The sequence below is a fragment of the Lepisosteus oculatus genome, chromosome 6 (genome assembly GCF_040954835.1).
Source record: "Lepisosteus oculatus isolate fLepOcu1 chromosome 6, fLepOcu1.hap2, whole genome shotgun sequence".
NCBI lineage: Eukaryota > Metazoa > Chordata > Actinopteri > Semionotiformes > Lepisosteidae > Lepisosteus > Lepisosteus oculatus.
The window spans coordinates 22034949-22060508 of NC_090701.1; the positions used below are offsets into that span (position 1 = coordinate 22034949).

The 25560-nt window shown below is 37.9% G+C and overlaps 1 protein-coding gene across 5 annotated transcripts in view; it reads left to right on the forward strand.

Moving 5' to 3' along the window:
• The window catches only part of lpin2 (lipin 2), a 49818-nt gene extending 24692 nt beyond the window's left edge, over nucleotides 1-25126 (forward strand). For 4 of the 5 annotated variants that reach the window (XM_015354441.2, XM_015354442.2, XM_006634309.3 and 1 more), the window contains 19 exons: nucleotides 66-266; nucleotides 3555-3650; nucleotides 7279-7583; nucleotides 8370-8471; nucleotides 9744-9870; nucleotides 10701-11019; nucleotides 11830-11929; nucleotides 12721-12908; nucleotides 13235-13328; nucleotides 13625-13694; nucleotides 13839-13928; nucleotides 14524-14600; nucleotides 15791-15935; nucleotides 16771-16919; nucleotides 17572-17658; nucleotides 18690-18842; nucleotides 19795-19909; nucleotides 22485-22588; nucleotides 23175-25126. In XM_015354441.2, the coding sequence (XP_015209927.1) occupies nucleotides 75-266; nucleotides 3555-3650; nucleotides 7279-7583; nucleotides 8370-8471; nucleotides 9744-9870; nucleotides 10701-11019; nucleotides 11830-11929; nucleotides 12721-12908; nucleotides 13235-13328; nucleotides 13625-13694; nucleotides 13839-13928; nucleotides 14524-14600; nucleotides 15791-15935; nucleotides 16771-16919; nucleotides 17572-17658; nucleotides 18690-18842; nucleotides 19795-19909; nucleotides 22485-22588; nucleotides 23175-23319 (2658 nt within the window). In that variant the 5' untranslated portion in view covers nucleotides 66-74 and the 3' untranslated portion in view covers nucleotides 23320-25126. Of the gene's footprint in view, nucleotides 1-65; nucleotides 267-316; nucleotides 403-3554; nucleotides 3651-7278; nucleotides 7584-8369; nucleotides 8472-9743; nucleotides 9871-10700; nucleotides 11020-11829; nucleotides 11930-12720; nucleotides 12909-13234; nucleotides 13329-13624; nucleotides 13695-13838; nucleotides 13929-14523; nucleotides 14601-15790; nucleotides 15936-16770; nucleotides 16920-17571; nucleotides 17659-18689; nucleotides 18843-19794; nucleotides 19910-22484; nucleotides 22589-23174 lie in introns of those variants that run through there. The other variant, XM_069191074.1, reaches the window with a different exon arrangement.
• The last annotated feature ends 434 nt before the right edge of the window (nucleotides 25127-25560 follow it).

Consider the following 25560-nt stretch of genomic DNA (forward strand, 5'->3'; position numbering starts at 1 on the left):
CACCGAAGTCTGCATAGTTCTACTCTTCCTTTGGCTCAGATTGTTAAAATGTTTTGTCCTTGCAGATTGAAACCATGAACTACGTGGGTCAGCTGGCTGGCCAGGTGCTGGTGACGGTTAAGGAGCTGTACAAAGGGATCAACCAAGCCACGCTGTCCGGCTGCATCGATGTGATCGTGGTGAGGCAGCAAGACGGCACCTACCAGTGCTCTCCATTCCATGTGCGCTTTGGCAAGCTGGGTGTGCTGCGCTCTAAAGAGAAAGTGGTGAGTAGACCAAAGGGACCATGATTTAACTTTGTATTCTTATTCACTAGGCCACATCGTGGAGAAGGAGGGATCCTCTTGCCAAATTGCTGAGATAGACCATAGAACCTTTTCACCCAGGAAGCAGTTGTGCAAAGTAACAAGATTTTGTATTTGCTAATTGGATGCAATATTTTCTTGGGTTTTCCAGGGGTTCGTCTTTTGCCTCTTTTCTTTTAAGCACTCATAGATTTGTTGGAGGACCTTCTTGAACTTGATGCATTAAGAAGGTCAGGATTTGGCGTGGCTTTTAAGAGCTGGGAAGATTTCAAAGCCTCTCCACTGCTGGCGTTTACTGTACTATTCTTTGTCTGGTACACTGCTTGTGGCATTTGCTGCCTATTAAATTCTTTTCTTGTCTGTTACCTTTTGTACTTTATGATGTGTGGGAAATTTGTCACCATATGCAGTAAATTGGGGAGGTTTTTTATATACTGGCTAATCGTTGATATTTGAGCTCATACTGTACTGTATTTTAAAACAAGGGCTGTTTTTGTTTCTGAGTAAGTAGGCGTTTAAGTTACGTATATAAATTTGGATCCTTGCAAATTCTTCAATGAACAAGGGAAGCAAGGCTTTTTGATTTCATCCCAGAATCTACATTGTTAGTCAAACCTTGAATCCAACCAGCTGAGTTGCTATGGCAGCAGATTCCAGTATTTGTCTTAAAAGTGGAGAGAAAAGGTCTTACTTCAGCATGTTGAGCTGAATGCAAATAAAATTACAGTATACAATAACTGACGTAGGACTGCATCACTTTGGAGTTCCTGTCAATTGAAAGAGAATAATTCTTCAGAAGGCTGCGTTCATGTGAGCTTGTGCAAGTTTTTCTAATTACCACTTTTTAAAACGTTTACAGCTTTCTAAAAGCAAGTAGTAAGGTTCTTCAAAGAGCATTGCTGTACATCACTACATATTGCCACTCACATCTGAGTAAAAGTCTCATTTTTATTTGTTCTGCTCATCTTGAAAAGTTTTGAAACTTATAAATCTGTTGTGTAAGTGTAGATGTCCTCCTGTATTCATGCAGGTTTGTGTGTCAGATTGATTGCAGTCTTGAAATCACCTGCAACAACAGAAGACACCCTGACCTTGGTTTTTCAGGACACGCCTATGCTCCATAAATACATTTAAAAAAAAGTTTTCAACTTTAAACTTTGTAAGGAATGAACAATGAATAGGAAAAAAAGATAGAGGCTTTTCCTTACACTGACATAGCTCTCTAGTCAAATATTGAAATTGTTATACTGTATAGTATATACTGTATGCTTAGGAATGCTGAAACACTCTTTAAAAAAACAACACCTGTAATGTGAGCAAATGCCTTGGGTAGATAAGGAAAAACAGGTATCTTCAAATAGTACTGTTATCTGCATTCCTGCCTTCACCTGTGCTGGCTGATACCTCTTAACCTCTCAAGTCATAGGCTTTTTTGCATTGCAGTTTATTTCAAATCCAAAATGAAAACGGAGAATAAACAAAATAAGTGTCATTGAGCAACATTTAATTTTCTTTATTGAAACAAATTTAGCTTTAGACATTAAAGGGTGACGCGTTTTGATTTAAGCCTAATAAAGAAGAAAACATCAGAAAGCATTGTTTTTCCGTCTTCTTACAGTCCACGATGAGTAAACTCTAAAACCCATAATATTCTGCACTATTTAGTCTAAATCAATCTTAAAACAAACAAAAAAAATACTTGTTGAGAAAAGCCATTAATGCAAGAAATCTCTTTAAGCAGGAAGCTGTGAATGATTTCCACAGTGTCCTGAAGCTATTAACATTCACATGGCCAAACTGTGGTCATAAACTGCTTAGCAACTGGGAAAGAAATCTGTGAAGGCTCTTAGGGAAACAAAGCTCAAGAAATAAAGGAAGTGTTCTGCAGAGGCCTAGGAATGTGTATCATCAGATGGAAGTTACATTTTATTTTTCTTTGTTGTGGCTGAATACATTTTTCCCAGTCAATTTGCATGTGGGATTGAAACACATTTGCATCAAAATGAAAGTTTGAACTGAGTATGAAGGCATATGCAGTTGGAGTGATGTAAGCTGGATGTTGTTGTTTTTTGTGGCGTTAATGTTATAATGGATGGATATGTTTCCACTGCCCAAAATTTAAAGACATGAATGAAATATTCAGGGTTTTTGTTTTCAGAAAGCCTTCCATTCCAAAGAAGTGAAAAGACCTTATGATTTACTGGGTACTTGTGACTACTGTACTTTACATCTCTTTTTAATTTAAATGAAGACATTTACTATTACAGCATCAAAATCCAATGCTGTGTAATGAAATCCCAGAAAGTTTGTTAATGTAAAAGATAAGGAACAGGAGAGTTTATCCCTTACAGATCTTGCCAGCTGTGCCAAACCTCTCCTCCTGACTTCATCTTCATTTTTCTTAAAGAGAACACGGCAAAGAGAGAGGCATCCCACTCACTAACTGGGGCACATAAAAAGTTCCAGTCACAGTTTATAACTAGGTTATATTACACATTAGGTTAGCTATATTAAAGATTTGTAGTTGCCAACTTTCTTAGGCCCCTTTTCTTAAAAAATGATATATTGAAATATCCCTTCTCAATTTGATGCCCAGACTGTTAAGCGTAGTGTCTTCTGGATACAAAATACTTCCCAAATTTGTTTTCAGAGTGTAGCTTGAGTTTGTAGAAGAATGTCCTTACCACTTTCAGAACAGATCTCTCTTTCCGTATCTTGGATATTCATAAGCTTTTAATATAGTACTTGTATGAAATCAGCTGAGGAAGGTAAATAATTCTGTTAGATTACCTGTCTTATGCCAAACAGGCCTTGTGATGCCTTCTGTATTTTTATCTTGAAATTAAATATAAAAAGACATCCTTTTTCCACTTACTGGAATACAAAGTAAAGATGTCACGTCTTGTTATTTTTTTGCCATGAACTCCACAACCACAAGGAAATGGTTTTATCATGACTGAATCATAAACCATACTTCATCAACTACTGTGGTATGTGGTATGTGTTCATGAGTGACAAATTCTGAAGAGAAAATATGACTGCACTACAAATTCTCCTGCATGCTTTTGTATTGTGCAATATACTAAGAATATTAACAGAGAAATTACAAAAAGAGCCAAAATATACAAGTACGACTGCCAGTGTTCAAATGCGACTGTTTCACTGTAATGCTAAAGGTTTCTTTCTTTAAAGCTGATTCCACTGCACATGAATATAAGAAATGTGTTATCTTCTCTTTCTAATCCACAGATTGACATTGAGATTAATGGTGAGCCTGTGGACCTGCACATGAAGCTGGGAGACAATGGAGAGGCTTTCTTTGTACAAGAAACCGGCGAAGAAAATGTAAAGTTCCTTAAGACTATTTAACTTTTGAATGCTCTAAATCATAATCTAATTGTTTGTATATTTACTTTATGAAAAACATAACAAACTCTCATTTTAAATCCGAGAATCTTTTGTCATCTTTATGAGGACTGTTTGTTATAAGATATATGGAGATAACTTTTTTTAGAAGTAGTCTTCTGTTTTAGAGTTCTAATAGTTCCCCTTAGAATGTCGAAAGCATGCAAACAAGAGGACAGAGGTGAAATTAAAATATTATTCAGCCATTTCATAATGGTTCCTGATGAGAGTGGTCTCTTAACCTGTTTGGATATGACCGTCCCCTGACCATGAATCAGTGTTGTTGCTTTTTTTAACTCCCCCTGAAGCTGTTATCCTTTTTGTGGTTTGGTAGCCAAACCTCAACACAATATTCTGAGTGAGTGAGGTATTTCTAGTGCATTGCCTTAATATTGCAGTGTAAAGCACAACTTCCCTTTAAATTTTACACCTTTTTTATAAACCCAATCGTTCTTTCTCACAGAATTCACTGCTTCCTCATTCTCTTGATGTGGACATACAGGAATCTACATACTCTTTCCCTTTCTTTGCATCTTCCTGTAGCTCCTACTCAATCATGTTACTGTATATTTACGGTGTGTGTTCCTACTGCCAAGGTGGATCATTTTGCCAAACCTCAACACAATATTCTGAGTGAGTAAGGTATTTCTAGTGCATTGTAAAGTTCATTGTTATAATATCTTAATTGTAAGCCTTAATATTGCAGTGTAAAGCACAACTTCCCTTTAAATTCTACAGATTTTTTATAAACCCAATCATTCTTTCTCACAGAATTGCTTCCTCATTGTCTTGATGTGGACATACAGGAATCTACATACTCATTCCCTATCTTTGCATTTTCCTGTAGCTCCTACTCAATCATTTTATATGTACAGTGTGTGTTCCTACTGCCAAGGTGGATCATTTTGTGCATATAAATCTTACAGCAAATTCAATTTGTTACCCATTACTTGGCTTTAAGTCTTTTTTTATTCCCCAGCAGATGTTTGTTTGTAATTCCCCCTGTTTTTGTATCTTCTCAAAATGTAACTAGAAAAGAAATAGGTCCAAAGTGGATATCTGCAGTACACAACTGCTTACAAATGTTCAGTTCAGTTTGTCATATGAACAAGTGCAATGAAATGCTTATTTGCATGTATGCTCCAATACAAAGAGATTAAGGAAACGCCAAAAACAAACGCAACAACAAGTTAAATAACATACATCTTAGAAAAAAACACATCAGTGTGAGCCAGTGGTAAGGGTAGAGTTTGGTAATCTGACAGTTTGTAGGAAGAAACTGTTTCTGAATCTGGACGTATGTGCCTTTATGCTCCTATAACGCTTACCAGAGAGAAGAGGGGAGAAAAATTAGAAACCAGGATGACTGGTATCCTTAGCAATACTTCCATCCTTCCTGAGACAGTAAGTTGTGAAAATGTCTGAAATAGAGGGAGCTGTACTCCAATGATAGACTGAGCTGACCTGATCACCTCCTGTAATGCCTTCTGGTCAGACAATGAGCTGCTGCCAAACCACAATGTAATACCACACGTGAGCACATTTTCAATAGCACACCTGTAAAATGTGGTAAGGACAGTTGAAGATAGACCAAAGTTTTTCAACTGTCTGAGGAAGTAAAGGCGCTGTTGTGCCTTCTTTGTAGCTCCAGTTACATGCTGGGACCTCGTTAAATCATAAGCGATGAAGGTACCCAGGAACTTGAAGCTTCTAACCATCTCAACAGCCACCCCATTGATGTGAATCTGAGTAACTATTTACTTCCACTTTTTACTGTTGTAAAAAGTGTAAGTGTAAGTCTAGTTGTAGTACTGGACAAAATGCATTTTTATGCATTGTCTTAGGGATGAATTAATATAAACACTTTATCATTAAGTTTTTGAGGTATAACCATCTATTCATCTGTTTCGATTTCATCACCTGTGAGCAAAATCGAATTCCTTCATAGTCTGCTTTTCAAAAATTATGAACCCTAATTTGTGAATTGCATTTTAGAGTTTAAAAAAATACATAAAAGTTACCATATTATTGCACTAAAGTCTTAAATAGAATTTTCCAGTGGCTGTGTCATGTCAGTTCTTTAAATGATATTGTGATTGTTTAAAAGATTAGTTCAATAAGAGTGTTTTTCCTGGTTGATGCTTCTTAACCCAGCTTGTCAAAGCAATCATTTACCATTTCAGCAACAGCGAATTTTGTCTTATTCTGCATCAATGTACAGTATTTGTTGAGAAGTAACACTATAGGGAAATGTCAGCACTACCTTGGCCGCATAATTTCGGGAACTCACCATTAAATACTATATGTGCCCATGTCTGCATTTGCTGATCTGTAGCAATATACCTACTGCTAAGGCAGTAGAATTTTTATTTTACATTTCAGCCCATGTACTGTAGATTCTTAACTCCATGTACGCTCTCTCGGGTCTCTAGCTTATAGGTTATTTCTGATATACTGTATAGTCACATAACACCACCTCTTATGTCATGCCTGTTTTCTGAAAAAAGGTATATTTGTTCCTGTTGCCTTCTCCAAGCCACATTTGTTACTCTTATTAGTCATAGTTTTCTGTTAATAATGTATCCTGCAGTTGTTGCTTTAAATTCCTTATAAAAAAGTGCATCTTGTACTAAGTTTTTTTTTCTTATTTCTTATTTATGTTTGCCATGGACTTTTCTGATCCCACCAGAACTGGCCAGTTGTGAACTCTCTGCTCCCCATTTCTATAGTTCAGCAATTCCTCAACTACTTTATGTGCTCACTTCTGGTTTATGTTCACCCTGTCCTGCTATACTGTTTCCATTTGTTTAGGCAATTCCCGAATCCTTTAGCCAACTTTTTAAATTGACATACTTCCTCTCCTCTTCCTAGGCTTGCATGTGTTAGAAGAATTCCAAAGGCTATCATCAGAGTCATTCTGGCTCTTAGTTGGCAAGCTTACACTCTCGGAAAATTCAGCCTACTTTTTCCTTTGTCATTTATTGCAACATGAGTTGTAACCACTGGGTCCACCCCCGGCTGTGGCCAGCAACCTGAGCACTAGGCAGGAAACACTTTCTGCAAACTGTGAACTCCCCATCTCTTGTACACACATTACAAGATTGCATGTCAATGCACCCCGGTGTATGATTGGCTTACACTTGCCCTGCGATGGACTGGCGTCCCCTCCAGGGTGTACCCTACCTTTTGCTCGTTGCTTGCCAGGTAGGCTCTGGCTTCCTGCAACACTGTATGGTATAAGGAGGTTTGGTAAATGACATGACCTGACCTGACATTATGAAATGGGAGGGTAGACACCACATTAAATGATTTTTTAAATGTATGATGATCCGCAAAAGATATTTAGAGTAATAGGAGATAGTGTCTGAAATATAAAAAAATCTGAACGATATCAAGAAGTATAAAAGGTACTGTAAAACAGTGAGGAAAACCTTAAGCTTATAGATTTCCCTGCAACTGTCATTTCAAAATCCGATTGATTATAGCCGTCTCCTGAATTCACGCAACCTTGCAGTGTTGAAGTGTCACGTACTTCCTCATCGAAGGTCTTCATTTACCCGTTTCCCAGGAGGTGGTTCCGGCTCACCTAGCAACCTCGCCGATCCCCACCGAGGAGCAGGTGTTCTGGAACCTGGAGAACCACCTGGCGAGTTCCGGAAAGGAGGACCGCCTGCAGTCCTCGGAGAACACCATGAAGAGCATGGACCCAGACAGCCCAATGCTCAACACAGGCTCCGTGAAAAAGAAGAAACGCAGGAGGAAAAAGCACAAAACTGATGTCAGGAAAGAGGAGCAGAGTCCGGCTCCTGGAAGTGAAGAGGTTTTTGAAATGGATCGCAGTTCTGATGAAGAACAGCTGTCTCACAGTTCAAGGTAATCCAAACATTTGCTGAGATGCTAATCAAGGGTGTATCCTTGTGTACCCATTGCTTGCCAGGATTGGCTCTGGCTCCCCTACAACCCTGAACTGGGTAAAGGAGTTGGAAAATGGAAAGATGTATGTTAATAAGACATACCAGCCAATACTAAAGTACTTTTGAAAAGTAAAGGGCGATTGTTTGAAAGGACTGTTTTTTCATTTTCATAAAGTATGTTTTATTGTTTCTTTGCATATAGAATGCTATCCAGTAATTATACTGAGAGAGTAGCGGTACCAACAGCATTTGTTATACTTTTAATTACTTAATTTTATTGAAGAATAGTATAGCTGGAGTAACTAGATCACTAGATCACAGAATGGTACATTTGAAATCATACAACACATCTGCAACACAGATAAAAGTATCTCATCTTAGTTCAATGGATAGCTATTTCCAATAAGGCACCCCCAGAGCTCAGTCCGAATGTGGTTTTGGTGAATTGGTAAAGCAGTAAAACCGTAGACAAAGCAATTAATCAGTCATGCCAGTCTGGGTCCCAAATGGGCAAACACTTTTATAGCCTAGTTCAGTATAGCTAGCAATGAAATTTGTGACAGTGAAGCGTGTTTAGCTTTTACCAGCTGTGAATTTATTTTGATAGGGACTGGCCAGGCTCACGCCTGCTTAGCTTCAGTGGGTTTCCAAGGTCATCACAGTTGCAATACTTTTTGTCAAAGGGAAAGGGGTTTTAAGCTCTATGATTGTTTAAATTGACAGAATTGTTTGCTTCATCCCATAGATCTTCCTTCACCCCTGCAAAGGAAGTGGAGTACAATCAGCCTTTGATCCTCCACATTGATAACTATCCTTTGTCTGATGGAGATTGGTCTCTTTCTGACAGGTATGTGTTGGATTCAATTCAATTCAAGGTGCTTTATCAGCATGACCAATGGGTACAATCAGTGTTGCCAAAGCAAATAAAAATAATGAAATTCACATGAAACAAAACAAAAAATAAAAGTAAAATAAAATCTACAGACATACTGTATTACAGATATTTACAACAAAGACCTATCATAAAATATTTACATATACTGTAGACAGATGGAGCATTATTGGGAGACAGACTCACTGTTCCTCAGGCTGTGACAGGAGATCACATACTGGGCTGCCAGTTCAATTGAGTTCCCTCCTCCCTCTCCCAGTAGGATTGGGACCCGTTGTATTAATTGGAATTGTATTCATTAACCCTGTGTTGTATTCTGCCACCAAGAAATATTTGTTTATGAATACAAGAAAAGCTACCAATAAGAGGTGGCCATTTAAGACCATCTAGTAAAGCCCAGCTAATCCTCAAAACTGATATGCCTGACTGAAGCAGCATTTAATTTGGGCTTGTCAGTGTGTGTTTTATATCATGGTTAAAAACCATAAAAGTTCATGTGGTTTTTATATCATCAATCTGGCAATGAGACGCATAACAGAGTGCTCTACTATTTCTCTCCGCTAGTTATAGTTAGTATAGTTTTGTTTGTTAACGTTACTTAGATTGCATTTGTATCAATTGCCTACTTCCCATGCTCATGGACTGTCCTGTGTCAGAGGTCTATTAAGTGAGTGCAACTAATATGGCATGACTATTCTGGGCTGTTGACCGCTCTTTCTCAATGTTGATTTCCAAGTGTCTAATATTTTCAGGCGCAATGTCTTTTTCTGGCAAGTGGGACTGCAGCCAAAAACATCAGTTGTACAAGGATGGGGAGAGACTGGGATATTCTAGTACTTGTTTGTAGTGCTGTTAATCTGTGCTTAGCTGCTCTCACTTGCAGTAATTGTTCTAATGGAGGGAGGTATGGGTAAAGTGCATTTTACAGTGGATAAACTGTGATGGAGTGGTCAGTTGCTTTTTGTTATCTGTAGGATATTGTTAATTAGCCTCTCTTTTTGCTCCTCTTTTTCTTTCATGTGAGTTTCCCTTTTTCTTTGTATATTTTTCATGGGTTTGTTAAGAATACGTGCTGTGTGAAATAGTTTCAGTTCCTTAATTCTATTGCCTTCATTTTATTCATATAGTAGTTCAGAGAGCTACGTACAGCTTTTTGCACTTCAGTGTGTAAGTGATATAATGCTGCCAATGCCTATTTTCACATCTTTTTTTTGTTTCAAATTTCAGTCGAACCATGTCCCAGATCTCCTCTCCAAAGAGTGACTCTGAACTGGTGGTTAAGCCCTCAGAGAGCCTGTTAAGAGCTGAGTCTCACATGCAGTGGACATGGGGAGAGTTTCCTGAATCTACAAGGGTAACGTATCATATGGCAATAACCTTAACACTTGTGTTCATCTCTCAAGCTCTTGAAATGTGGGTTTTGTAGCCTTCAGTAAACTGAGAACATGGGAACATCTCTGGATGAGATGCTGTTGTCCATTGTTAACCCCTTCCAGCAATTTTAGTTTACACATCTGTGTTGGTGGAAGCAATCAGAATATTCTGATAAGAGGTCCAGAGTTTAAGAAACTGAACCATGCTGCATTGTCACACAAGACATAAATCACATCAAAGTGATGGCTTTTCTTTATTTAGAGTTCCTTGCTGTTCGCAGGAACAGCATATGTATTCATAATGTAATATGCCATGTAATGTAATTAATGTAAAATTTGTATTTGACCTTCACAAAGTTAAATGCTGCTGAATTAGTTATACACGTATAAATGTATTACACATAGGATTCCATCCTATTAAAATTCTAGAAAAATGAAAACATTCTTAAATATAATACTGAATCTACATCCCCTGTTGTAATAAGATATTCACAGTACTATGAACAAGAAGGGTTGAGAGGTGCAGTAACTGTCCTGAAATTAGTGTAATAAATTGTAGGAAAGGATAGTAACCCTGGACATTAGTACAGCACAGCAGCACTACAGACTCTGTCACTGAGAAACATGAACAGTTTCTGTAGCAAATGATAAGGAATGTAATATTGTTTTGCTTTGTTTTTTTTTTCTAAAAAAAAGTTTATATTCTGAAAAAACTTGAATATGTTGAAATGAGTACTGTAAATTCCTGATAAAGTGTTGTATAACAAACCCAGAATGTACTGTAGGTCCTCTAATAATGATACTGTTGCAGGTCAGCAAGAAGGACAAGTCTGATCTCCCAAAGACGGTGACCATCACCCCATCAGAAAACACACATTTCCGTGTTATCCTAAGCTCTGATGCTTTGAACGCAGAGGGAGAAGCCCAGGGAGCTGTGGTGGATTCTGTTTGCTCTATAGTAAAGCCGGAACCCAGAAACCCTGTCACTCCATTGACGCCCAGCAGTACTGACTCAGTGCAAGAGCCCTGTCCAGACCTGCCTGTGAGAGGGGATCAGGCTGGAGACCTGGCAGATGGCATCACTGAAATTAAGACCTTCTCGAAAACTGACTCCCCTTCTAAAAAGAAAGGTGAATGAGGCCGTGTGAGCTTCTTGGATAAAGAACAGCTAAGGATTGAAATTTTGCATATAAAGTCAGATTTATCTAATACTGCAGGTGTAGAAATTTCAGTTCTACGGGAAGGAATGGTACCTTGTGTAGCACTTAATTATTCTGTTTGAAGTCTTGAGTGTTTTTTTACTGTGCATTATCTGATACAGTATCTTTGAAAGTGCACAGTACTGAGTACATCAGGCACAGCCTGAAGAAACACAGAATGTTGTAGCAAAAGGTATGAAAAGGGAAGGAAGTGGTTTTATTCTCAGGGCCTGGGGAAAGGACTATATCTTGAATTAATTCTGTTAAGCCTGCTTTTATTATATTCAAATAGAGACGGGGGGGGGACAAGAATTCTACAGTATTTTTCAAAGTTATACTCTCTTGTTTTTCTTGCTGAAATATTTCCTAATATAGAGAATGCTGATACCAAATTAATTTCAAGTTGGTTTAATACCCAAGAATATGCAGTACATGTCGTTGTGGAAATAACTGTTTGAGTATGCATAAGCTTCTAGAGACCACTTTTTCACACCCCGGCTTCCCAATGCAGGACTCAATATAAACCCTAGACCTCTTCTTTCTGTCTAGAGAGCATTTTTGCTCTTTATGTTGCCATCTTTAAAACATCTTCCCAACTTTTCATGGATTTTGAAGCCTGTGAAATTGTACATCTCAAGCTGTGTGTGTACACCTTTATAGCTCTTTAGGACTAAATGTATTTGTACAACCCTTTGACATACTTTGACATTTGAGTCGCTTTCACTCCAATCTTGCTAATAGGTGTTCGGAAGAGGAGTCAACACCAGGGGCCTGATGATATCTACCTAGATGACCTGAATGTGTTGGAGCCTGATGTTGCGGCACGCTACTTTCCGAAAAGGTAGTTGCCTTTCGAGTCTTTGCAGTCTGAAAATGCTATGTACGGTATCTCCAATGTATGAGAAAAAGGTCATCATAGGTTCAAGGATCCAATACAACAGAATATTATGGCTGATTGAAACAAAAGCAGAAGCAAAGTTTCCTTAGAAAAATAGAACACTAGTTTTGCTGCTCTTTCATCTGGTAACTGTGCATTGACAATGTCTTAGTTGTGAAATAATATTAAATATAAGCAACAGCTTATTGAAATCGTTTACATGCTGTAAAGCAGAGAACAGACTGCCCTGGCTTTCTGTGATTTCTGTGATGATGGAATTCGTTTTATCAGGCAGCAAAGACCCCTCCTGTAATGTTAATGGTTTTTCACAAAAAAGAACTCCAAACCTCTTATAAAATAATAGGGGCAGAGAGTTGGCACTGTGGCTAAGGATCTGCGCCTGTGGCTGGAAGGTTACCGGTTCAAATCCCGCGGCCGGCAAAGGGATCTTACTATGTTGGGCCCCTGAGCAAGGCCCTTAACCCCAGCTGCTCCAGTGGAGCTGTATAAATGGCTGACCCTGTGCTCTGACCCCAAACTTCTATCTCCCCGTTTGTGTGTCTCATGGAGAGCAAGCTGGGGATTGTGAAAAGACAAATTCCTAATGTAAGAAATTGTATATGGCTTATAAAGGTAACTTCTCTTAAACCTGGCACAGCAACGGCCTTCTTGATGTGTGTTGAGTATCTTAAAGAGACAGTAGATATAATCTCAGTTTTTTTGTTGGTATCCCCCCCCCCCACAACGTGTTGCAGTGAGTCTGACCCCGGTCCCAAGCACTGGCTGGAGTCTGACATTCGCTCTGGCTCTCAGTCCCCTCAGTCTGTTGGGAGCATGGCTGCTGACAGCGGCACCGAGTGCCTCTCTGACTCTGCCATCGACCTCCCTGACGTCACCCTGTCCCTCTGCGGAGGGCTGAGTGAAAACTCGGAGATCTCGAAAGGTGAGAACTAGAACGGTTCTGAAGTGCAGCAGTTAGATAGGTGGGATAATTTAAAAAAAATATTGTTCAGTACTGCAGTTTTCAGAAAGAGCTTTTAGGGCTTCATTTTCTATTCCAGGAGACAGTTTATGAAATTTAAATAAGAAGCAAGAGAACATGTACTCCAAGCTTTACAATAGGAAGGAGAATAAACCGCACTGTTTACACAGCTAATCTATCAGTGTTGTTTCTTGGTTTATAGAAACCATTTAAAATTTAAAGCTTTTCTTAAGAAAATAATGTCTGAGGAACCTTGATTATAATTTTCCATTCTGTATTTTTTATAGAAAAATTCCTGGAACACCTTATTACATATCATGAATTTGCTGAAAACCCTGGAATTATAGACAACCCCAATCTGGTTATAAGAATTGCTAATAGGTAAGTATTTCTAGCTCAAATAGTGAAAAATAATTTATTTCTGTACTAATGCTACTGTTTTCAGGCAAATCAGCTTTAGTGTATTATTGCAGGGCTGTATCAAACAGCTTGTCTGTATGTACTATTTTTTAAAACATTTTGTAACCTCTGTACAGGTGAACATTTACATCAACAGTGAGATAGAAATAAAAAAATACTCAAAGCTATGAGCATCTGTTTTTCCAAAATGTATTGCTGAAGGAAAGTATTTGTATTTAACTGTTTGTTATTCACACTTGTTTTAAAAACAATTATAGGTATTACAACTGGACTTTGGCTGCCCCTATGATACTTAGTCTGCAAGTTTTCCAGAAGAGCTTACCTAAGGTAAACATCAGCTGCTTGTCTAGCATGCTTTATCTATAGTTTTTCAACTAATCTCTCACTGGGGTTCCATATGTCCATTGATATTGGAAAGTAAATTTTCCAGTATCAGAAGGGTTACATTTCTTCATTCTCTGTGAATTTTAGACCACAGAGGAAGCCTGGGTCAAAGAGAAGATGCCAAAGAAGTCAGGAAGGTGGTGGTTTTGGCGAAAAAGGGCTGACAGCAGTGTCAAGGTATGGTTTTCAGCACAGTTCTCTTAGGCGACACACTAGACTAAAATTTTGTCAGAAACTTAATGGTTTCTTTACATGCATAGTGAGAGGGCATTATTACATTGTTTATTTAACTGAACCTAACATTTTCATCTCACATGTTTACTTCCAGTGAAAATATTGTTAGTCCCTCCATTTTTGTTTTGCTCTAAATCCAACAACTTAATTTACACACACAGAGCACAAAGAACATTGCTTTTTCATAAGACCTGTGTTTACTTTGCTCTGAATGGTTTTGGTTTGGAATTTCAAAATGGCATGGCGTTTCCAATGTTCTTGCGTGCAAATGGTTTGATTGGTTCCACCCATAACATGCACTGTATGAATAAATATGTGGTAGAAAAATGATGATTCACTGTGAAATTCTTTTGTGTATTTTTTAAGACTTTTTCGAATTTGAATGAATTTGAATAGCCCATAGAATGTCTTTGTATTTTATACATACTACATGTCTGCCAGTGAAAGTACTTTCAAAGCAGATAAGAGAGTCAACCCCCACTAGGATCACAGCACAGTGCGACTTATCTTTCTGCTCCGTTCCTTGTTTCCTAAACAGCTGGAGGCCAAGCTGGAGTCCCAGGAGTCTCAGAGTGGAAGTTCTCCCTCTCTCACCCAGCAGGACCCCACCCTCAGGTAAGCTTCCTGTCAGAAACGTATACAATCCTGCGACTCACGGGGCTGAATTAGACGACATATCTCCATAATGTGTATGGTGTGACTGCCCTGGGGTCTTTGTTTCAATTCCAGACCTGGGGTGCTATCTCTGTGGTGGTTGAATGTTCTCCCTTGTTTGTGTGGGTTTCTTCTGCATGGATGCGAGTTCACCTCAGTCCAAAGACATACTGGTTTGGTAAACTGCCTTCTGGGAAAATGTTTATGAGGGTGTGCATGTTTGTGTCTGTGTGTCATGTGATGGACTGGCATCATGTCCAGGGTGTATCCTGCTTTGTGCCTGTTTGCCGGGATAGGCTCCAGCTCTCCCACAACCCTGAATTGGATCATTTTGTTAGAAAATGAATGGATGGATCTCTGCAGTGCATCAGGCCATTTGTTTTGGGAATCAATTAACAAACTATACCTCCAGTATACAGACTGTAGCCCACCTTTAATGTTTTTTTTCCCAAAACTTATCTTGTCTTTTTTATGTTTTGGAAACCATTGGTTATAAATAACTGCAAATATACAGTAGGTACTACAGTATATACAATTTTATATATTTCATTCAATATTAATTCTTGAATCTGGTAAATGGTTTTAGCTTTTAAGCATTTTTTTCATTTCAGTGGAAATTCATAAAAATATTACACCAACTTTTTTGCCCAAATACTGTACACCATAACCTTTTACAGAAAATTAAAAAGGAGCATTGTAAAGCAGTGAAGTGAGTGTATTGACCTACTGTACTGTACCTCATTCAATACTGAATATAAAATGATACTGAATGTAAAATGACAGCTACATAAAAATAAATTTTCCTGGTTTATGGATCGCCGACCACTACTGTAAACTTGATTAAACACTGCCACCTACTGAGAAGTAGCAAAACTACACTGTTCTGATCACTAGCAGCAAAAACTTTTCTGGACACTGTTAACTTGTGTATTAGGAACAGAAATTCCAACTTTGAGGTAAAGGATTGCACATATACCTGATTTCTTACTTTTGTATTCTGCATAAAGACTTGTTGCTAATACATAGATCAATATTTCTACAAGAACAGCTTCAATTAAAGTAGCACTGCGCCCTGACATTTTACTAGGGTATATACTGTATGTTAAAGCTGTTGACTAAAGTTAACTTCTTTGTATTTCACTTCCTGTCAGGTCAAAGAGGGAGGACTCATCGAGCGATGAGGAGTCAAAGGAGATCAACAAAGCTAACCTGCAGGATATTGGGCAGTCTGAAAGTCTCAACCAGTGCAGTACAACATCTTACAAGAAGTCACTAAGACTGTCCTCTGATCAGATTGTAAGAGCCTTGTTGTCTTTTCTTGATTGCCAATGATTACCTGGTTTGATTGTGTTTCATTTAGAAATCACACTCCTTCTTAAGTGTTTGAAAAAGCTTTAACATTTATTTAAACGTGTTAACGTTTGTGTTAGCTCATCTTAGAGAGTCCTTATTTAATATTTTCTGTTTCTTTGTAACGTTAAGCAAGCCGAGACTGAAATATTTTCCGTACTGGTGACAGTGTGCTGCTGTGGTTAGTGACCTGTGCCAGTTTTCAGAGAACACTGCCACAGATGTGTCATTGACCTTGTTTCCTTTATGCTGATACAGACACATGTACCAGCATGTGCTGGGTTGGAAGAGGTAGATTGTTCTTTAATTCCTTTGGTAACTGAAGAAGGACGAGGTGGTAACTGCCTGTTCTGTGCTCTGTGTTGCAGAAAATATAGTGGCTTAACAGCACAGTATGATTTGTGTGGATATGGAGCTCATATGGATGTTAAATTCATATTCCCTTTTCCTGCATTTTTTTTCTGATTTTCAGACTGAACACCTACCTGCACATTTGTTTCTGGAGTTACTCAGATACATTCTGTTTAAAGTATTTTGCCCTAGAGAGGAGTGACAGAAGTTGCATTTAATCTTTTCAAGTTATCAGACAGAATCACTTCATGTGGTTAACCAGTTTAAAATATCAGACTACAGATAAAGTAGCCGCAGACAGGGTGAGCTGAATCTATACTGAGAGACATTTAAAATGCAACAAGATTCTTGGAATCAATAGCTTTTGTTTGTGTTTCAATATGAATATATGTATTCAAATACACACCTTTCTGTTAATTTGTAAATGTAGGCAAGTCTGAAGCTGAAGGAAGGCCCGAATGATGTTATGTTTAGCATAACAACACAATATCAAGGTACATGCCGCTGTGAAGGAACTATTTATCTCTGGAACTGGGATGACAAAGTCATCATTTCTGACATTGATGGGACAATCACGAAGTGAGTAAGAATGAACAATATTGTTCCAATTGTTTTCAAAAGACTTCACCTGCTACATGTTTGAGATTAAACTATATAGCCCCCTTAATATTAGTAGCAGTCTGAATTTTAACATCTATTGTATTATCCTGGATTTACTATACTGTACATGTCAACATTAGGTCAAGTAAGTGGTTTATCCTCTTTAATAATCACCTGGGATTGTCATGATGCAGGAATAATTTTTAAATAGTTATTGTGCATTTTGTGTAACATCTCTTATATAATTTTCTACTTATTAAGATAAGCATCTTTAACAAAGTAATCTGCATAAAGCCAGGCATAAGATTTTGGATTATTATTTACACTATGGTTGCATTTAAGGATGTAAAATTGTAGCAGAGCTAGTTCGGATATGGTGACGTCAGCGCCCTCACTGCACGTAGCAGAGACCTCAGCTGCCTGGGCTGAGGGAGGTCTCTTTTAGCTCATGCGGCTGGTTCCCTGTTGCGTTACGCCAGAGACCCGGGTTCGTGGCCCAGGTGCTGCGGGACGGGGCGGGGCAGGGCACGACACCGCGCGGAACCGCGAAGGTCACAAAATGTAATAAACTCCTGTAAAACCCACTGCAATAAACAATTTAAAAAAATCTATTTTATTTTTGTGTTTCCAGGTCTGATGCTCTTGGGCAAATTCTCCCCCAGCTTGGTAAAGACTGGACACACCAAGGGATTGCTAAACTGTATCACTCAGTACACGAGTAAGAACCAAGCTCTAATCTGACTTTTCTTAACTGCTGTTCATTTTCCATATTTTCTTATTTGTCAGTCTACTTGACTTCCCACTAACGCAATATGCATAAATGGGAGACACAAATATAACTGACATTTTTTTATCTTGAGAGACACAGATCCTCGCAACAGTGTTCACCCCTTCAAATGATTCTCCATTTTTATTGAATTACAAATGATGCACCTTTGATTTTTCTTTGGAGTTTTTGCTGACATTTAATTTCTTTTACCCATTAAAAGTGTAATGTCTGAGCTAGAGCATTCACATTTGGCTAAAAATGATCTAATTTGAAATAATGTGCACACATCACTTATAATCAATTTAATCAATGGGGCCAGTTCTTGAAGGGGAGTGACCGCTTTTGCAAGTCTCAGTACTGTAAGTGTTACCATCTTGTGTTCAGCACTGTGACGGCAGAATTGAGACCAGGTTTTGGTGCCAGATGTCGGAGTAAGTAGATGGAAATTTACTCCTAGTGGTTCACTCCTGTTTACTCCCATGTGGACATTTTACTTGTCAGTCCCATTATTCCACAGTTGACGTTTTCTTATGGTTGCAGCACATTTGGACACTTTACTGCAGCCTCTAGAAATTGTTTTCCACACAGTGACCCATGTCAGATGTCTGGGATTGTACTGTTGTCTCTTGGCTGCAGGTCCAGGTGGAGTCACAGTTGGAGCTGGCCCAGCCATCTGACCTGACATGTTCTTTCAGTTAGGTCTTTGATTTGCTGATCTGTTTGCACAGAAATAGGCCAGACGTTGCAGAAGTAATTGCAGTATTTTCACACTGAACTTGGATTAAAAAAACCAAAGCCATACACAACCCTGAGAAAACAGACTGCATTTTTACGTTCCTTTTTACATGGGGGCATTTTAGCCTGGTAATTAATCAAAGTATTTCAAATAAAATATAGCACTACTTGTATTAACAGCATAAAGTAAAGAAAGGTAAGGTCAGTACCGTGTTTATATTTTCTTTTTTGTTTCACTCCTGTAGGAACGGCTACAAGTTTTTGTACTGTTCGGCTCGAGCGATTGGGATGGCAGACATGACCAGGGGATACCTGCACTGGGTCAATGACCGAGGCACAATTCTCCCTCAAGGCCCTCTGATGTTGTCTCCCAGCAGTCTCTTCTCTGCATTTCACAGGTAACCTTTGCATGATACCTGAAAGTTTAATTAGACAAGGACAGATAAAGACTTAAAAAGATGTTCTAGTATTAACACTGTTTGTTTATATATAATAAAACTACAACTGTGAATCTTTTAGTGCAGACACTAACCTGCAGGAGAACCCTAGTCCAGGCTCCGATAGCACTATCACTGGTTAGAATGTGAGAAATTGTGTAAGATACATTGAAGGATTCAGTTTCATTACTGTGAGATTAGGGGCCATTTTAAAACCCTTTCCATGCGGTGACTGTATTTCTTAAAGACTGAAACAGCTGAACAAAATATTTAAAGTAAATGTTCATAAGCCATGTTTTACTTGTCATTTACTTTGAAAATGCAGCTGTGACCTTATTACAACTTATATCACACTGTTGAATGTGGAAAATGAACACATCAATGTCTGCTAATGTTTGATGTACTAAAGGGGAAATGCAGTCCCAATTTCTGTGACCGGTAATTAAATTCCAGTAACAAAAAATAATTGACACTATTGCAAAATCATACAATTTCTTAATAAAGCATAAAAAAGCCAATAAAGGAGGTTCCACTAGTTACTAAATATAAGAGTTCACATACTTTTTCCATTAATGACCTTGATTGTTTAAACCATGTGTTCAGTAAAGATACGGCAATGTAAAATGTTGTATGTGATGTTTGTTAAATAAGACTGTATTTTTTATTATGACTTGGATAAATATCAGATCACATTTTAGAAGCCATTCATGCAGAAATCCAGATAATTCATTCAATAACACAAACTTTTTTCTTACAACTGTACATTGGAGGTTTTACATATTACTGTGTACATCTTACTTTCGCTGTGGTTCAAAATACACTCTTCAGTGCCGATTCATTCTAATTCTTAAATATAAAAATAGAGTTGCGGTTCCTCTATAATTTGGTCACTTTACCTTGTTTTTTTGTCTAGGGAAGTGATTGAAAAAAAGCCAGAAAAGTTTAAGATTGAATGCCTTACTGATATCAAGAATTTATTCCATCCAAACCAACATCCTTTCTATGCTGCCTTTGGAAACAGACCAAATGTAAGTTAGCAATTTTTCTTTTTCTGGTACTATTATTACATACCTTGCTGAGTGTTAGAAGAACATTTCTGCTAATCTTTTATTCTGTTTTCCGCTTTCTTACTTTTTGTGTATTTGATATCATATTGTCGTATTTTCTTCTCTGTTGTACATAAATAATCTTCCTTTCAGAGTTAAGTTTCAGTATACTGTATATGGCTTCTGAAAAAGCACTTCACGGGGAAAGGTTATATATAATATATAAGACACATTGTTTGATGAGGCATAATGCTTTAAAGTGTGAACATAGGTAATGGATTGCTCTTGGCCATTCTCTCTCCCTTTAGCAGTTTCTTTTGGGAGATGGCATAGTTCAGATGGCATGAAAGAGATTTTAAATTGCAGACAGTCATGCAGAACATGCACAATGGATTATAAAATGTGAAACAAATGTGGGAAAGAATGCCTGTAAAATTGTGCTGTTTTTTTACTTGTCCTCCGATTATGTTTGTGTTTTCTTTCTACTTGTGCTGCAATGATGGACAATTTTTTGTGCTCAGACCTACAAAATCAAAGAATTGAGGTATTTCCAAGAGCACTGGTCCCTGGGTCTTGCTGTCTCCAGGCCTGCATACTCAATTCAATATCTTACATTCAATATTAATGTAAACAAAGTTACAAAGGAGAGGAGGCCATATGGCCATATTCCTTGCTTTGACATTGGATGGTTAGCTTGTTGCTGACTCCCTTAACCCTTTCTGTAAAAATGTGCCTCCTACTCTCAATTTTAAATACATTTCCCATAGTTAATAACCACTTCTGACCTCTGCTTCGTGTTTCCCTGTTGATTCTGAAGACGATCAATAGGTTGATTTTTGTCAGTGCCTGTGAGGATGTTGAATGTACAGTATGAAGTGAGTCTCCTCGTAATGTACTTTATTCAAGACGCATTCTTTTGGGCTGTAATTTATGTTGGAAAAAGAAAATGGATCATTGCTTGTTTTATACAGGGAGTAGGAGAACTAACAATCCTCTCTAAGGTTCAAAGGGAAACTTAAATTATATTACAATTATAAAGGATGGGAGTTAAGTACTCATGAAGAGAACGTCTAGATAGCAGAATTCTGAACATACTATTTAGTACTGTAGAAGATATCTCAGTAGGGTATTACAGTAGTCTAACATAGTTTGAAGTGATAAAGGTATGTATTCATATTTCAGCATCGGCTAGGCTGAGAAAGAGTCTTAATTCAGTAATGTTATACTGGAGGAAGAAAGTGACATTCCTAACATGCTTCAAATGACCACACAGTTTGAAAAGCAACACAAAATCTACATGTAGTCAAGAATTTGATTTCATCACCATCAACGGCAACAATGTAGCTGTTGTGAAGTTGATGTTGGGAGAGTGTGGCATGACCTCAGTCTTATCATAGCTGAGGTTAAGACAATTGTTGCATCTGTACAGATATAAACTGTATCTGTAAAGTCTAGAAACTGCATAATGTAGTCTGAAAGTATAACTGAGATCTGAGTGTAATCAGCATAGCTGTTGAATTATCAAGAAGAACAGACATGCAGATAGTACAGGTCCCAGCACGGAGCCCTGTTGAACATTCTGGGTGAGCAGGATGACCTCAGATTTTGAACAGCCACTTGTGTGGCTCAAGCGATAAAGCTGTTCAGCTGAGTGCAGCTGTATGATCTCGGGTCAAGCCTGGGTTATGTCACGAGTTGAGTGTGACCAGGAGTCATAAAGTGGCAGTGCACTATTGCCTGAGAGTTGACAAACTTAGAGCCAGGGCTCTCTAGGCTCTGCCTCTGTGGCCTCCTAGGAGCTTGCAGGCTTTTGGTACAGGGCTGTGTTGCTTGTGATGTTGCTCAAAGGTGGGAGAGTCTATATCCATTTCCTGTTTCTCCCCTGAGTGCATTCATGGAGTTTGTAGCTGTGACCGAGATGCGCAAAACATACAATTAGCTATTCAGTATCAGATGGGTATAACATAATTATTAGCATTTGTAAAAAAGAAAAAGAAACAAGATGAATTAGCTTTTAGTAGCCAGACAGGAGCTGAACTAATGAAGGGAAGTACCAGTGATAATTTTCCACGCGCTCCATGCCGCCACTGACCGAACCAAAAGCTGCACTTAAATCCGGAAGCAGATGGATATTTAGTGACCCAAAGTCAGACTCCATCAGTAAACCACTAATGACCTAAACAAGGGCTGTTTCAAGTGCTGTGTCTGCTTTGGTTCACTGGGTGGGCAGCGTCTACAGAATAAATTAGATGGATGGGAAAAAGAAGGATCTGGTTCCTCAGCTGGATCAAAGGAAGAGGTTCAGCAATCTGTCTGCCTGCTCCCACTCATGCATTGGTGTGGGGAATTTCAAGCTGGGCATTCTAAAGAGGCAGAAATGGAGGGGGTTGTTGGTCACCAAACAGGAAACTGATGTTTGTATTCCAGGTTGAGTTTAAAAGCTTGACAGTCACAGTTCATTACCATTGTGTGCAGCTTAAAGCATAGCCATTAATTTTGTATGTATTCTCTCTCTAGCAGAGCCCCACGCTAACCTCAATTGCCTTATTGTTTCCAGGATGTGTTTGCCTACAAGCAGGTTGGTGTCCCAGTCTGTAGAATATTTACAGTCAATCCAAAAGGGGAACTAATACAAGAGCAAACCAAAGGAAACAAGTCCTCGTAAGTGCAGACCCATTGAATTACCTTCTATCCAGAATTGTATCCAGTCAGGTTTCAGGTGTGTAGAATAGCAAAGTGGAAGTATAAGATACTCAGTCAAAAACTGAGTAAGGATTGAATGTGAAAATTAATTTGGTAAGATATTTTAGTTCGTAGTTTTAGAATGGGAGGCCTTATAAAGTAATTTAGGATTTATTAATGAAGTTAGCTTTTTAATACAAAGTAGAGTAATCGCTTCTTTGATCCAAAAGCAGAGAAGCTTTCTTTGGAATTCGTGTTTGACTTTTTATGTTTGGATTAGATTATCCATGTCTGTTTCCCTATCTTTCCACCAACAGGTACAGTACATGTGTAATAAAACATTTTAAATTTGTTTACAAATTTAAGTTTTAAGTAAGAATACAGTACTTAAATCATTGATGAAATCAGTGCCAGGATTAAGATGGGTATTATTTTCAGAGACTTACAAACCTTCAGTGATGGTGGTGGGGTTTGGCTATCATGACACGAACAGATTCCAGCTCCTAGCTCAAGAGCGTCTTTGTCGTGATTCGCACGCTCACTTCTCGCACTTTGGCTTCCCCAGGTACAGCAGGCTAAGCGAGCTGGTAGAGCATGTTTTCCCACTGCTAAACAAAGAGCAGAGCTCAGCGTTCAGCTCGCCGGAGTTCAGCTCGTTCTGTTTCTGGAGACAGCCCATTGCGGAGATCAACGAGGAGGACCTGGCGTGACTCACTCAATGAGTCTCACCGACGCTTGTGCCCGCAGCGTGTGGAAGTTCCACCCGGGCGGTGGAGGCACTACACAGGACGAACAGACCAACTCGCTCAGTGTTTCTCTGTCCATAAGGATTGAACCCTGTTTCTTCAATAGCCTAGACAGCCATGATGATTCTTCCAAAAGGAATAAACATTTTTTTACTCGGTTGTCTTGCAAATCATTAATTAGCACTGAAGCTAATAAAGTTAGGAGTTTATAAAGGACACTCTTATGTCACTCGTTTTTAATAGACGAGAGTGTGGATTGTGACATGAAGTTTATTTTTTGTAAAAAAATCAAGAGATTTCATTGTTAGGGGACGATTTTGCACTGGATTGAAACCTGTTGTAATATTTTCGCTTTGGTTTGTGTTCTGACAAAAACATCAAATGTTTTAAAAGTTTTTTCTCATGAAATGTTGTATAATAATACAGTAATTTGAATGTAGCAGATAAAAAAATAGGATTTGCTTTGTTCATCTTAATAAATAATATTAAGTTTATTCTTTAATGCACAATAGAGCAACTTTCCTCTGTTCTTGCTATTTCCCTTCAATAGGTTGCATATTGTTTTCCACAGTGCAAGATTAAAATCCCTGATAGGTATTCTAAAGACATCTATGGTAATTATCTCATAGAACAGTGGCAGCTCCTGCTTTGTTATTTTAATTGACAGCAAATATCTCATTTACAATTATTTGTTATTATTCAGAAATTAATTTGAAGGGATGTTATTTGTCTTGCTGAACTATTGTATGCAGTGCATTTCAACATTTTTCTTTTTATGTATGGGAATGCAGCAGCCTTACTTTACTTTTCACTTGACTCAGTTTTTTGCACATAAAATTGCCGTTATTGTAACTGGCCACTGTCAAGACTTAAATAGGATATACACATTCTGGAACCATTCAAAGTATTTTAAAGCTGACGGAGAGAGGGAAAAGAGAAAATCAGTAAATGATTAATGTTAGCGATGACATTGATGTATAACAGTTGTTTAAAGTTTTGCAATTACTGCATATTTTCTTGTTCATTTAGGAAACTTAAATTTGGTAAACCTAAGTTTTTTTATCTATCACTGCCGGTATCTTTACCTTTACACAGTAGTTTAAATATCCACGTGTAAGCAAGACAAGAATTTTGACGTATTTCTGTTTGAGACAATATGCTTAATATACAGTATGAAGCACAATCTTATCCATGACTGACATGTTCCAAGATTCCATGCACTTTTAAAATCAAGGTTAGATACACAGCATTGCTGCCAGTGTGTATTGTATTTGTAACATTTCCTATCACTTGCAGTGTAGCATCTTTCATTCAGTATTTTATGAAATTCAAAAGTAAAGAAAATCTGTCTCAGCATTTCATATTAACAAGTGATGCCGTTCTTTCTATGAAAGTAATATATTTGTGTGAAGAAACACACGTCCTAAGAATAAAAATGGTATTTAAACTATAGATAGATATTAAAAAACTGATGGGACTACTGTGGTAGTTCATAAAGTCATAGAATTTAAATATTTTTTCCTAATCTTCAATGCATTTGTTTGATCAATGTTTCAGTCCTGAAGTAAATAATTTGGTTGGTTATATGAATATTTGTTTGCATTCAGAACTTTGATATACCTTTAAATACATTACAACTTGATTATATTGTACCACATACACTTAATTTAAATGTACAGAATTTATTTGCAGTGTCTGCAGTACATGGATGATGGTGTCTAAACAGTTTACATGAAACATTAAAAAATTATAAATGATTAAAATTTCAAAATGTGTTTTGTGTCATTAAAATATGTACTGTATCCTAATGTAATCACTATTATTCTTAACACACATGCACTTGCATATATACTGTATAGAAAAATAGGAGTGCACCTAAAGCATCTACACTCTGTATTCTAAATTGGCTGAGAACATTTTAAATTCCATTTAATAGGATGAATGGGTTCAATACATTTATATAATGCCAGACAATACATTCTATTACACATTATATAATGAAATATGCAAGGGTTGGGGTCATGAAACACATAATAGTAATAATAAAATAATAGTATAGCAACCCCTGTAGAGTGTATTACCCTCCAAAACATTGGTTAGTTTTTTAAACTAAGAAATTCCTGTCAAATGTGTTAGCTTCCAAGGAGTGACCTGCTAACGCACAGGTGACACGTTCTCCACTGGGTGATGTTTTTAGTGCAACAA